Source organism: Stegodyphus dumicola, chromosome X1 (genome assembly GCF_044657685.1).
Source record: "Stegodyphus dumicola isolate Sdum_Otavi_A_Nest chromosome X1, ASM4465768v1".
Lineage (NCBI taxonomy): Eukaryota > Metazoa > Arthropoda > Arachnida > Araneae > Eresidae > Stegodyphus > Stegodyphus dumicola.
In genome coordinates this window covers 229,892,526-229,908,206 of record NC_140780.1, presented here as the reverse complement: position 1 = coordinate 229,908,206, position 15,681 = coordinate 229,892,526, and the positions used below count along the sequence as shown (strand labels likewise).

At 31.2% G+C, this 15,681-nt stretch overlaps 1 protein-coding gene across 3 annotated transcripts in view; it reads right to left on the bottom strand.

Moving 5' to 3' along the window:
- nej (CREB binding protein nejire) overlaps positions 1–15,681 on the bottom strand; it is a 201,644-nt gene that overhangs the window by 102,544 nt on the left and 83,419 nt on the right. For all 3 annotated transcript variants that reach the window (XM_085807012.1, XM_085807013.1, XM_085807014.1), the window contains exons 7-9: positions 9,390–9,507; positions 3,463–3,622; positions 2,889–3,295 (exon numbers count right to left, since the gene is read on the bottom strand). In XM_085807012.1, the coding sequence (XP_085663138.1) occupies positions 2,889–3,295; positions 3,463–3,622; positions 9,390–9,507 (685 nt within the window). The remainder of the gene's footprint in view (positions 1–2,888; positions 3,296–3,462; positions 3,623–9,389; positions 9,508–15,681) is intronic.

Sequence of the window (15,681 nt, the reverse complement as noted above, 5' to 3'; positions counted from 1 at the left end):
AATGGCACAGATTGAAAGTGCCCAAAATTTTAAACAGCCTGTCTGAATACAGTCAAAAGTCGTTAATCCGGACTTGTCGGGACTTATTGAATAAAGTTCCTTTCATCATTCCGGATTATAGATCATCAGTTTAAATTTGGTAAGATGGCATGCAGATATTATAAAATTAAAAATGTGAAACCATAATTTATGATATAAAGAGCAATTATGATCTAAAGGGTATCAAGTTTTACAAAGAGAAAAAGCTAAATATTTATTTGTTTATTTTATTAAACATTTCTTTCAATGTAAGTTGTTTAAGTTGTTTCATTTTTTTGTGTTAATACTTTCTCTTTAATTCTATAAACAGACATAATTTCTTGTTTAGCTACAAAGTTCCGCTGTTCAAGTCCTATAATTGCTGTGTCGAGAATACCGACTAATTTGTCAACAGAAATTTTTTTGTTTTCAATAACCACTTTCTTTACTATCGGAAGCGAATTATGATGAGGAGGAATTTGATTTAAATCATATCAAAGACGGAGTACATCATTGAATAAAGTTCCTTTCATCATTCCGGATTATAGATCATCAGTTTAAATTTGGTAAGATGGCATGCAGATATTATAAAATTAAAAATGTGAAACCGTAATTTATGATATAAAGAGCAATTATGATCTAAAGGGTATCAAGTTTTACAAAGAGAAAAAGCTAAATATTTATTTGTTTATTTTATTAAACATTTTTTTCAATGTAAGTTGTTTAAGTTGTTTCGTTTTTTTGTGTTAATACTTTCTCTTTAATTCTATAAACAGACATAATTTCTTGTTTAGCTACAAAGTTCCGCTGTTCAAGTCCTATAATTGCTGTGTCGAGAATACCGACTAATTTGTCAACAGAAATTTTTTTGTTTTCAATAACCACTTTCTTTACTATCGGAAGCGAATTATGATGAGGAGGAATTTGATTTAAATCATATCAAAGACGGAGTACATCAAGATGAAATACTATGTTTAGTAAGGAATTATAAGCGGAATAAAATAAAAACATCTGCTCTGAAGATAAGGATAGTGCTGACAGATAAACTTTCGATTCATTGCGCCCCCCCTTCCCGCCGCAGAGCAGCGTGAAATTGATAAACAGATTTCGGATTTTGAAACATACTTTCGCATTGTAGATCCTTTACATATTAGATAATATATATCGGAAATTCTATTTGACATAATCGAAAGTTCAAGCTTACTTTTATAAAATTGCTCCAACAGTCTGCAAAAAATAATAAGCCAGATCCAATTCGAAGATTAAGGAACAATGCAATCTGCAACATTAACTGAATTAGATAATTTTAGCTTAGCTTATACTGTCTGTTACACATTAAACGCGCATGCGTAAATGTATTATGCGCATACGTTAATGCCTATGCGCATGCGTGAACGGGACGCATGCGCAGAAAGTTTTAGCTTTGAGGTCCGGATTATGGGTGTTCGAATTAACGACTTTTGACTGTATAATGAATGACTAGAAAAATATACAGGTTATAAACTCCTGTAGCTGTTGGCAGTTAAGGTACAGGTAGTCTCAAAATATGTATTTTCTTCGTTAATAAGGAATAAGATTTAAGTTGTTTCGTTTTTTTGTGTTAATACTTTCTCTTTAATTCTATAAACAGACATAATTTCTTGTTTAGCTACAAAGTTCCGCTGTTCAAGTCCTATAATTGCTGTGTCGAGAATACCGACTAATTTGTCAACAGAAATTTTTTTGTTTTCAATAACCACTTTCTTTACTATCGGAAGCGAATTATGATGAGGAGGAATTTGATTTAAATCATATCAAAGACGGAGTACATCAAGATGAAATACTATGTTTAGTAAGGAATTATAAGCGGAATAAAATAAAAACATCTGCTCTGAAGATAAGGATAGTGCTGACAGATAAACTTTCGATTCATTGCGCCCCCCCTTCCCGCCGCAGAGCAGCGTGAAATTGATAAACAGATTTCGGATTTTGAAACATACTTTCGCATTGTAGATCCTTTACATATTAGATAATATATATTGGAAATTCTATTTGACATAATCGAAAGTTCAAGCTTACTTTTATAAAATTGCTCCAACAGTCTGCAAAAAATAATAAGCCAGATCCAATTCGAAGATTAAGGAACAATGCAATCTGCAACATTAACTGAATTAGATAATTTTAGCTTAGCTTATACTGTCTGTTACACATTAAACGCGCATGCGTAAATGTATTATGCGCATACGTTAATGCCTATGCGCATGCGTGAACGGGACGCATGCGCAGAAAGTTTTTAGCTTTGAGGTCCGGATTATGGGTGTTCGAATTAACGACTTTTGACTGTATAATGAATGACTAGAAAAATATACAGGTTATAAACTCCTGTAGCTGTTGGCAGTTAAGGTACAGGTAGTCTCAAAATATGTATTTTCTTCGTTAATAAGGAATAAGATTTCACATGGAACCATTCTAAATGCCACAAAATGCACATATACATTTGAAAATATTGCAATAAACTGCACACAAATTGCATTATTATTGATATGAACAGATATTAGGTTAAAAAAACGTGTGGAAGCGACAGAACACATTTCTGAAGATATTTCATGAAAGAAAACTAATCACAGATAATTAAGGTAAAACAATAACAGCAAAAATAAACATTATTTTCTCCAGGTACAAGTAATAAATATGAGTAAATGAACTGAAGTTTACCTTGATATAAATTCGATTCAAGATTCTCGATAAACTAAAGCATATTTTTACAGAACTTGCACATCAAAACATTTTCACACAAAACTATATACAATAGATGATTAAATGTTATACTGAATACACTAAAATGAAGTAAAGTACAACCACCCCACATTCATGTAATTTAAAAAACTTACCGAAAGTTGCCTGGTTTTGAAAGCATCTGTCATCTGGGGATGGCTTTGCTGTGAAGATGAACTGAACTGGGAAACAGATATTCCACTCACAGTGGAAGGAATGGAAGATGTATCAATGGAAGTATTTGCAACAGTGGTTACAGGGCCAGACAGGTTATTAAAATGAACAGATGGTAATGGACTACGTCTTGCCTGAGGCTGATTAAACTGGCCTTGATTTAAAGTCACATTTAGATTGGTATTTAAAGAGATTGACAGCTGAGACCCAGGTGGTGAAAAGAGATCAGAACCTCGAGGCCCTGTATTCGTGGGCACAGTTATGTTCGGCGGAGGCATCCTCTGTGGATTACTTGAGATATTGAGGTTAGACAGATGAGGCTGTGCTATTGCACCAGATCCAGCAAGTTCTGTAAACACATGGAGAATTTAACAGACATTAAATGACAAATACAACAAATTTGAAAATTATGACAATGCATTAGAACTAAAACTGAAATCTTCCTAAAACTTCTAATGCATGAAAATAAACCTTTCTTGAATCAGTAAGAAGGCAGAAAAACCATCTAATGCTTACTAGGACTGGGAGTTCCAGTAGCAGTATTAAGCATTGGGCCAACAGCAGTAGCAACTTGATGTACTTGCTGCAGTTGCATTTCTTTTCGCTTTTGACGTTTCTCCTCTAATTCCTTCTGGATTTTATATATCTTTTCAGCAAGCAATTGATAATATTCTTCCTGAAATTTGGAAATAAATAATGAATTGTACCTTTAAGAAAATAATTCATTTAATACAACAAAAAATGTTTTCCTAAAACAACTTTTTCACTAGATACAGAACAACTAACAAACATTAAATCCATTTTCTAATTAAAATACATATGTATGAAGCAGTTTAACTTGCATGGTATTTTTAAAAATTCTTTTCAACAATGTAAAACAATAAAATAGTTCACATAGGCTCTTCATAAATGTATCAAACTGCAGCAGATTCTCAGGCCTATTATTGATTTTAATTTTGATTGATGATACAATTTTGATTGAAGATTGAAGACATGCCCTTCTCACCAATTTATTAGTTGTCATTTATACTTACATGTATGCATGTAACATAGTTGATTTCCTTTATTTTAAAGATGGTTGTTAAATTCATTTGCAGTAATGTACAAGAAAATATTAATACGACTAGTGTATTATGGTGTTTGCATTCACACAGATTAATTCAACACATGGCATTGCCCTCAGAGAATTCTAGACATCCATGTGCCAGAAAACATCTATACAGAATTTTTAAAATAAAATTACTGTTATCTCTTTTCTAAGGAAAACATTTTTTTCCCAATAGCTGTTTTAAGCAAAATTTACATGTGGTAAAACCTGGAATGCACACCATCTCCTTCCTCCCCCCCCAAGAACGACAAACGAAATTAAACCTGCATTTTTCATGTCTCAAAAGTGAACATAGGATACATAGAATAGAGATTTGCGTATATCACTGTTGCAACATGCGAACTTCTGACAAAAAATTAGACCTTAAAACCAAATTCTGTAAAACCTGGCGAGAAACCTGCTAAGAATTTGCTGTGATAATTTTAAAAGTAAGTTGTCTTCATTAAGTTAAGAGTAAAGTTATTTTGTGCATGATAATGAACATTTTTAAAACCTATGCATTTTAAAAGAGGAGATGAAAGAAAAACACTAGATTTTGTTTCATTAACAATGAAAATATTTTTAGCTAATATTTGAATCTTTCTCTAGATAAAATCCTGGAATCTTCTACAATTTCTCAGCTGAAGTATCTTAAGATTCTCCACTTGCATAATATGACTTTCTGTGGCAATTTAAAATTTCGACAGATACTCATTGAAAAAAAAATAAGTCACTTGTCGCATTCACTCACAATGTTATTTCTTGTTAATTTTGTTTTTCTATTCACATAGGGCTATTCGTTGGAATACTTCGGATTTTCCATTTATGAGACAACATTCTAAAACGTAAATTGTAATTTATACAGCCCTCCAGGGCTCAACAGTCACCCTCTGCAATGCTATTTCTCTTTCTCACTAGTACAAGACTATCTGCTGAAAGAATTGGTGCATAGCACTACAGCAAAATATGGCTTGAATCTGCAGATACTTGGCACAGGATATAAAATTTCCTTAAAGCGGCTTTTAGGCAACTGTTGCTCTTCCTTCCAGTTCCCTTCCACCGGACACATTCATTTTCAGTGTTGAGACAAGAATGTCCAGTTATTTCGATTACTACAGCTTTAATAGAATTTGAATAACATTGAAAGTACACAAACTTTCAATGTTATTCAAATTCTATTGAAGCTGTAGTTGCATCTTTCACGCAGACGTTTCCATTTTTTAGACATTTTAAATGCAAATTACGCTTAAAATAAAACCAAGAGGACAACAAGATGAGTTAAAATGTGCTGACAAAATAGACGAATAAAGCATGTTCCAAATATTTTAGTCAAAATAATCCAGTGTTCATTCTGTCCCACTTATGATTCAACATTAATAAGGGGTGAAAATATTTCAAATCATATAATTCATTGACAATTTTTAAGAACAGTAAATGACATTGTTTATTTTTATAACAAAAGTTATACCTCATTAGACTTTAATAAAAGATAAGATGTAGTCAAAACCATCAAACCCTTGAACGTAATATATTCTAAAAAGTTAGTTTGAAACTGCATATTATGATATAAATTTATCATACATTTATAGAAAAAAGCAAAGAACGAATTTAAATATCATTTCAACAAACCAAAACTGAAGGAACACACCACTAAAGAAAAAAAAACGAATGTTAAAAATTTGAGAATCGGCCAATGTTGAATAGCATGTTGTGATATTCACTTAACCTTTGAATTTCTAGTTAACAACCATTCCGTCAAGAATTTTAACTAACAGAAAATCAAGTAATCGAAGTCTTAGAGTACAACCAGAGTATGGCAACTAAGTAATCAGTGTATTAAAAACTAGAAATCTTACACTTTATATTGATGCAAATTCCTTTCTTAATACAAATATGACAGGCATTTAAAGAGAAGGTGTATTTTTGTTACGACTTTAAGAGTACAATGTCACATTCCTTCCATCTCTTAAAGTATCAGAAAAAACTCTTTTAAAAGGACACTTCAGCTTTAGAGAAATAAAAGATATTTTTCCCTCAGTGCTTTATATTTTCCTAAATTTTATATATTTTACTTTTTTGTATTATGCAATAAATAGAAATGAACTGTAATTTGACTGAAATTTATTAATAATTTTTTTTTTGTAATAACATCTGAAATTGGTTTTTCTTGATAAAAATCTATAAAAAGTATTTTCTAGAAAGGAAAAATGCATTTTTCAATTCTTCAATATATATATAGATTTACAATATGAAAAAAAAAAAAAAAAAAAAAAAAAAAAAAAAAAAAAAAGAAGCGATTTTGGTTTACAAATTCAGCAGTCAGAGGGTTAACGAATTTGTTGAACACACTCAAAAGATGTTTTGGGATTAGTTCTTTGCAGCCTATTGACGGTACGTGAAAAAATGATACCCTGATGGAGCACACCATACTTCCGAAAAGTCAAGAAAATCATTTCATTTCTGAGAACCAAACTGAGACATTGGAATGGCCTGGGAACTCTCCTGATATCAACCCAATGGAGCATATATCAGGACTATATGTAAGAAATGCCTATTAAACATAAACTATGGAAGGCAAGCACCCAATACGCTTTGCAGATCCTACCATAGCTCTAGAAAATTTTCCCAACTAAAAAAAAAAAAAAAAAAAACTCTGGATCAAATCAAAGAAAATTACTTGGTATGTTAACTTAATTTGTTTTTTTTCTGCTGCTATGCCAACAAAAGAAAATTGATATTAGCAATTCCCTCACACCAGAGAAAAATATATAGAAGCGTAATTTACAGTTTAGGTCACCACAAAGGAAAAAATTATAACCCCCACCTCCACAACATGGAGGTAGGAAGTAAGATGGAGTCGCCCTAAACAAGTTTCTCCGTACCCTGCTCTGAAGCACCGGCGATCCCTATGTGGTGACCAAAACATTGGATCATTTACCATTGCGTTCTATGGGATTTGACGTATTTGGGTGTAAATATTTTGTAATTACGTCGCAAATATATGTATAAATGTATATATTTTCTTTTTCTACAACACTTCAGAGTCCTAAATATGTGAAAACAACATATTTTTAAACAACATTTCCTTCTGAACGAAATTAAATGCTATACTTTTCACAGGACAGTTTTCTCAGAATGGTTTAATTTGAATGAAATATTTTCACAAGTTTTCGTTAATTAGATTAGAAAAAAAATTAAGGTAATTCAATTTTATTTGGTTAAGGTACAAAAATTAAGATCAAAGTTTATTGTATTATTAATATTAAAATTATGCATTATTTCTTTTCTATTTATAGAGCTTCTTCCTAAAATACTTTCTTAAATATGACATGATTTTCTGGCTTCTTTTAAATCGAAAAATGTAAGTCAATTTATAATTAATGCTCTATTCGGTTTATTTTAAATTAGAGAATTATTAGGAATTAGCGAAATACTTTAAATAAGTATTTCGCTAATTCCTAATAATTAAATGGGTATTAAATAGTATTTGACTTTCTCTGAACATTTCTGAAAGGGAATAAAATAAGTTTTTTTTTTTTTTTTTTTAGTATTATTTAAAACTTGTAACTGAGTTATTATAAAATGTAAAGGGAATAATTCTTTTAATTATACTTAGATTTTTTTTTTTTTTACCCTTCATTTCAACAATACATATTCCAAAACTCTTTATTACGTTCTTAAGTGCGCATCTCGTAGCATTTGCTTTACAATACCTTTTAACAGATTGCTTTCCAATACGAACAATTCTTGCTTAAATAGTTTTATAACGTATTTGTCAACAAGATTTCAATTTATGTTTACAATTCAATATTAAGGTTATTATATATTTAGATAACATTTATAATCATTATAAATTACATATATTTAATCATAGATTTCTTCACAGTACTTTCACAGTTGTTTGTAAGTGAATAAATTCTTCATTTCAAATACATATATAAATAATTTAATGAATATTTAAGTATTTTGTCAAAGGCAGATACATGCTTTTTGCAAGCACATGCATAAATACCCATACATATTTCCTATTTATCATTTCCGGCATGTGCAAATCTTTAATTTCTGTGCATTCACTATATTTTTCGTGTAAAGTAATTTACACTAATTTAGCATACACCCGAAAGTTTTACATAAAAAATATATATGAATATAATTTGAATGAAAATTATAAGTATTATTTTTAATACCCACTCAAAGGTCAGTTTTTTTTTCAAAATTCCTCCACGATGGCATCTCTCTCTTTAGGCAGATAGCCCTTGCATGCGTTACTCTATTTAATAAAAACTTAATCTGACCTATGTGCCTAATTACAAATATTTTAACATACATAATTTTATATTTACATTTAGCCATCAAGTTTCAAACTTTTCAAATCTTCTAGAAAATAAATTTTGGCAGATCTCTTTTAGCAATTTTTATAAAATCTATATTTTTGTAGTGCAACTGCTTAGAATTTTATAAAACAAATTCATAATCAAAGTCGCTGTTGTTAGTTATCGAAAAATAACCAAGATGTGATTTTTGCGTAAATGTCAGTAAACTATACAAATTGCTATTATCCATCACACTATGAATGTTTCTTTCATGCGAGAGTGTCCCTTTTTCGATTTCTATGGAACTGTCGTGTGTCGAAATACTATCAGAATCTTGTCAAGCGAGCTTCTGAATGTAAACAAAGAACACCCCGTCTGGTGACCCAAGCTTCAATGCTGTGCTTCACTTCTAGCGCGGATTGCCCCCTCCTCCCTCTCCTACCTCCATGCTCCACAATTATTCAAGGCCCGAAACTGTGGTTGCAATTAAATGTCAAAATATGTTCATAGGCTATTGTGATGTGATTCAATGGGCAGCAGGAGTTTGAAAGCAACATGCAATCTGTAGGTGGTGAGGAAAATCACTTATGGCACACCAACTCTTTCTGAAATATTGTATTCTTCATTCCTAAATATTGTAAAAAAAAACCTCATGCTCTAAATACTGGACATCTGTATTTCAGACTTTGTACTGTATTAATTAATATCTTCTATCCCACAATGCAAGAATGTGGTGAATCACCAACATGAAACACATACAATATAAGAGTCGTAGAAGCAGGTTTTACAAATTTAAACTAAAATTTGCTATGAATAGTTTCACAAGACATTACTCATAAAACACACATTAAGGACATTTACTTATTCTTTTTGCTACTATAACATCTTAATGTTTCTTAATATAAACACCACAAAAAAATGTCTGAGAATGCTACATTTTTTACCAAACTATAACAAGACTTCGAAGACAAACGTTACATATTTGTGCATTAGTATTAATGTATGTATTACGTACTTACAAGTTGCAGTAACATAACACTTACTCTGCTATTTGCTGCTTCATACATATCACCTTCAACTTTCCGGGCATAAGCGACTAGATTAATCATTCTTCTATCTTGCAAGGCAGATATATCAGTTGTAGGAAAGATAGCCTGAACTCTATTAAAAAGAAAAAAGGATAAATTATACATATACAAAACATATATGTATATATATATATACACACACATTACAAGCTAAAGACATATGTAAAACAAAATGTATACGCGGCAGCTTCCAAAGGCTGTACTCCTAACACTTGGAATTTGGGAATTACAACACAATATTCTAATGGATAAAGTAGAAAAATTAAATGACAGAATTAATAATTGTTTGAAAATTTCAAGTCTTATGAAACTGACTTTCAACATAACTGAAGGCATAAATTGCAAGTAACTTAATAACCCAAAACATTTCTTTCCCCAATCTACTCTACATATTACCGAAGTGCAATGGAATATAGAATATTTTTTTCAGAAGCCACACAATTTGATTATCCCAACTAACTTTTATCATTAACGGAGGTGTTTCAAAGTGCAAAACTCGGAACTCCTACAGGTGTATATGCAGAAACTATCATCTTAAGATTTTGGTAGAAAATACTATATACTACAATTACTATTGTATGTGTTCCACCTTCAAGCACAACCTTGTATTGAGTTATAATTTCACAGGAAAATTCACACTTTGAATAAATGGGTGATAAATGGTGGGTTAGTTACGTAAATACAATAAAATGTAACACAGTTTTGTAACACTCAAAATATGGCAATGCTTTTCTGGCAACAGATATATTTCTACTTTCTGATTATGAATCATTTTTTGAGTCTGATTATTTCAGAATAATTCTGTGAATATTCTCACCTTAATATTAGAATCTACCTCACACACAGAATCTGGCCTTCAAGACATGACTGTAAACCATTACCATAATGCCTTATCTCTAGGCAACTGCAATTCAGATGTTTATAAAATATCAAAAGAATTAAAATTTTGCTATAAATAAATACCACACTCTGGCAATTAATGCACAATTTTAATACAAAATATAAGATCAAAATAAATGGATATGCACCATATGTCAGATATAAAAATGATTAAAAGATGAGCATACAAAAATTATTTCTAGACAAACTAATTGCTATTTATTTAAAATAAAATTACATTCCTTATGAACTTAAAATTTCCTTATATGAAAACATGAAAAGTTAAACATATTCATCTTTCATTGTATCATCATTGAATTTTGTTTTGTCTTCACCACATTACTTTTCTGCTTCATTAAAATAATCATCTTGTATTACATCTAGATACATTTTTTAATGATTTTGAATTATATTGGGTTTAATTTGTTCCATGTTTTTATTATCAATTCACATACTATTTCTAGAGTGGAATGATGCATTTGGCCTACTTTTATTTCTTTGCCATGTTCAATTCAAAATCACAGCTACAAATGACTACAGAAACAGAAAGCATCCAACAACTCATATTGTGAACTTATTCCTCATTCTCACCTAAAATAATGCCCTTTTTCATGAAACACTAGAATAACATTCTTGCACACACTTGCATTGAATAAATGCATCCCTCTTCACAGAATTATTTCCCCTATAGACATACTGTTACATTGTTTTGTCAATTCAGTATAGCACTGTTATAAAATCTGGGGAAAATCTGAATAAATGACTTCAAAACATAAGAGCACTGCACATGCATTTTACAGGTTTCTTTGCGAAGAAAATAGTGCACATTTCATGGTGAACAAACTAAAAACTTGTAAAATGTAGTTTAAAATCATAGGTGTGAGAATTGATGGTATATATTGTGCAAAACTCATCATTACATATAGATACATATTATAAACAGCAGACAATAAAAAAATTTATTTCAATAGAGAACTGTGCTTTTCTTCTTTCATTACTATTTATTCCCTCCAGGCTTTACCAGTCATAGAATAGGTACACACACATGGCATTGTATACTAAGGAAAATCTAATGAAAAGCTTTTCTTTAGTCCTATATTAAAAAAGCTTTCAAAAGGCATATATTTTTATTTAACAGGGTTGCCACTCAAACAGGAGAATGAAATCTGCTAACTTTTCCAGGTGTATTTTAAGAAAATTCCAGTTTAGCCGCATAATGCACGCTTGCTGTGCTAAAAGGTTACTTAATTATGGTATTACTTGAAAACACAAAAATTTGCCAATTACACATGACTTTTATAAATTTTTATATTTGTTTCATAAATACTTTTATTTTATATTTATTTAGCAGCATACATAAGCAAAAATATGTTAATTAAATTTCGTCTACTAGAATTCATACTACTAGAATTAATTTCAGGATTTTGCCAGAGAAAATTTCCTATAACTTAAAGTATTATTTAATAATAATAAATAAATTTAGAGGGAAGAAACAACATTAAATGATATCATACTTGCCAACCTATGACACTCAAAAATCAGGAGATTTTTCACTATGTTAAAAAGACTTTCTAACTGATAAAAATGTAGTTTTTAATTATGAATTAACTTTAAATAGTTACTAATTCTTAAATGCAAGCAACACAAAAATACCTTACACATAAAAAACATTTTTATTACTTGCAACGTTTAAGGGGGTGGGGGAACACACTTTAATCAGCTTTCGTACAAATATTATAAAAAGTGGCAGATTTTGCTTTTGTTAAGAAAGAAACTTCATAATTTTGTTCATAGCAATTGCCACATAGGCCTGCTTTAACTAATAAAAGTTTTTCTGATGTGTGATCACTAATATTAGATCTAAATTTAGTCTTCATTTTCACAATAGCACTGAAAATCCTCTCACATTCTGCATTACTATGAAGAACTGTCAAGATGTCCAACATAATTCTAGACAGTTCAATATATTTTAAAATTCCATCATCACCTTTCAGTTTTCCAACTGAACTCCAATGGGTGTCAATCCTAGCTGATTTATAACTTCATCCAGTTTTCTAAATGTAAACTACAAAATTGCGACTGCAAGATTATCAGTGGCAACATCAATATCATCATCTTTCATGACTAAATGAAGTAACAAAGGAAATCTGTACAAAAAGTTCCTTATATCAGAAAAAGATGCATTTGCTAAAGCAGAAACATCAGGAACTTTAGCATGCAAAATTACATCGTTGAGTGAAAATTTATATAGTATGTAATCACATACTCAACAGAAGTAACTTTTAACATAAAGATAAAACTTATTTTTGTCTTCTTCTGAAAGTTCTTCTACTTTTGTAGTTGCAGCTCCTATTACCAAATCTTCATCTTTCTTCTGATTTTCTATTTCACCATAAATCACATCATATATAGAATTACAAGACAAAACACAAACTGGTTTTACAAACTTTGATAAAATGTCTTTAAACAGATCATAAATCATTGATTGCAAAACATGAATTAATGGAATTCTGCTTTGTAGAACTGTGTTAAGAGCATCGGACGATGGCAAAATGAATTGTAAAAAAAAAGCAAAAAGCTTTGTTAAGGTCCGAAGAAAAAAAAAAAAATATTTGTTCTTCACAAGATAAACATACAGTAATCGAGAAAATGTTTTGTGTGTAGAGCAATTTTTTTTTTTACTTTGAGAGAAATTTGTATCAGCTTTACGCTTTTATTTTGCGGTATTATTTTGAGAACTGCCAGTTGAATTGGTGAATTGTGCAGAAATTACTTTATTTTTCTCAAACCTATTTTTAACAATGGAAGTAGTAACTACATCTCCATTTACTTTAGGTATTTTATAACTTTTAATAGAGCCTTTTATCTTAACTGTTGAAGCATTTACTTCTTTAAAAAATGCAAGAAGCAAGTTCCATTGATCGAGGATTCTAGATAAGCATTTCTTTAAAGACAGCCAGCGTGTACACACGTTTCAAAATTTTTCTCATTTCAGTATTATGCAGCTGTTGGAACTGTTTCAATTTTCCCTTCCTTTTGGAACTCCTTTCAAGATAATAATAAATATCAACAATGTGTTTATTCACATTTATTGGTAAAGAAGCTACCGTTTTTTCAGCAGCTTAATTTAAGAGGTGACAGGTGCACCTTATAATCTGCAAATCTGAATTTTCCTTTCTTAAGATGCCTCCAACACCAATCTTCAAGCCTACCATTATGGTGCATTATCGGCACCAAGTGCTAAGCAATTATCCAGAGGCACTGCATTTTCTTTTAAAGTTTTAATAATTAGCTGTGCTATATTAAAGCCTGTCAAATGTCCTAAAGTGGGGACAGAAAGTAAACTGCACTAAAAAGAAACAACAATTGGATACAGTTTTGAATTGGTATCATTGCTTCCATCCGTAGAGTGGCAGAACAAAGCTGTTTTAATGCAATCAGTAACTGAAGATTTATTTTTAAAACCCTTTTTTTTAAGAATTGCACCTGTTTTGGTCCTTGCACTTAAGTACTTCTTAGAGATTTCACTACCGGGAAACATTTTTCTAAATACAGCTGCAGCGTGATCCGATGCATTCAGTGGCAGGTTGTGCTCCAGTAAAAAAGCAGAGAACAGACATTGTGCATTAATAACTTTTTGGTCCTTTGTTTCTGAAGAAACATTTTTTGCTTTTTTCAAAACAATTTATGTTGTCCTTGTGTTTTTGTGTACACACATGTTTGAGAACATCCGCCTTTCCACCATGCGAAATCGAAAAATCGCAATGACAGACGGTACACACCGCAAATTTATTACATTTCCTTGAGGAAGTAATGGAAGGAAAGTCAAATGTGTATGATTTTTGAAACGTACACGAGTATTTCCCCTTTCTTGGAGACATAAAGAAAGATGATAATTTCTAAAACTATTTCCCAAAGGCACGTGTACTCACACAACTCAGGACAAGATGAATGAAATAACTAAAGAACATCCAAATAACAGCCTTACGCTTTCTTTGTGCTCATTGGCTAATATATACCAGATGACACGCAGTGGAGCTCGATGCCCATTGGAGAACTGGACAACGACATTTCTGGATATGTATATGCTTTCACTCACAAAGCAGAAGTTCTCATCTGATTCACAAGGTTTTGTTCTAGATATAATCTAGAGAAAATTCAATTGCTTTCAGATGTCCAAAATCACTTTTTTTTAAAATTTTTTATAACGAAGTATTAAGCCAAGTTCCATAAAAATCGTGAGAAATTTTAAGAAAAAGAAAAAGTCGGGAGAAATATATTGCAAATCGGGTTGGTGGGAGAGCTGCCGAAAATCGGGAGTCTCCTGCCTACATCGGGAGAGTTGGCAACTCTGTGAAAACATTTTCTTTTCCTTTAAAATTTTAAACGATATTCATTTTATAAACTCTTGCTAACGTGATCTGCGAACTTAGACACCGGCTTCAAGCTTTAACAACAGATATTTCACACATGCACGTTCCTTGTCTGTTTCCATTTATTTACAATGGAATGGAGCCACTCCTGTCGCAGAGAAGTTTTCCTTCTTAATAATACATATTCTTTGATTCTAACCTCAATGGCACCATACACTAGAATTAAACCATTTTTGTTTTAAATGAAAATAGGTATTTTGTTTAGTTCAACATGCACTGCATATGTGCATGCGACTTTCGGAGGTTCTAAAAAACAATCTAATAATTGGAGCCGCGAAAATTGGCTCTGTGCCAGCTGCCTGAATGATGCAGACGCAATACACCATTCACCAAGAAAGTAATCACTTCCAACGTCGGTGCAAAACAGCTTTTTTGGGAGATCGCCGTATGAAATTCCCCGACTTTCTGGTCAATTTTTGAATTCCCTGACTTTTTTTCAGTTTTCCCAGTAGCGTGGCAACCCTGATTTAATATATTAATTTCATGTAAATTCTATTTACGTTAAATTAAAAATTTTAATAAACACACTTAATTTACTCAGCACTATATGTATCATATTACAGATAGTTACTCTGTGCTAAATTTGTCTCATTCAGAATCAACAGCAGCAAAGAAAGACTAAATCTGTCAAGCAGGTAATAAAGCATGTTGCTTCCAAACTCACTCTTATTGACACAAACATTTGTACAACCATACCAGGTTTCTTGATTCACTTAACAGGAAAGACACATATGCTTCTGACTCTTCTTTACCATAATCACAGACACTAGACATGTTCAAGAAATGCTCAACCCTTTTCAAAACTGATTATGTTCTTCCTGACCTGCATTCAGACAGTGAATATGTGTAAAAACTGAGAATGTGACATGAAAGAAAAATCTTTAAATAGAACTTTAACCTTTACCACCAGTAAATGCGTAAGACTTCAATTCTAT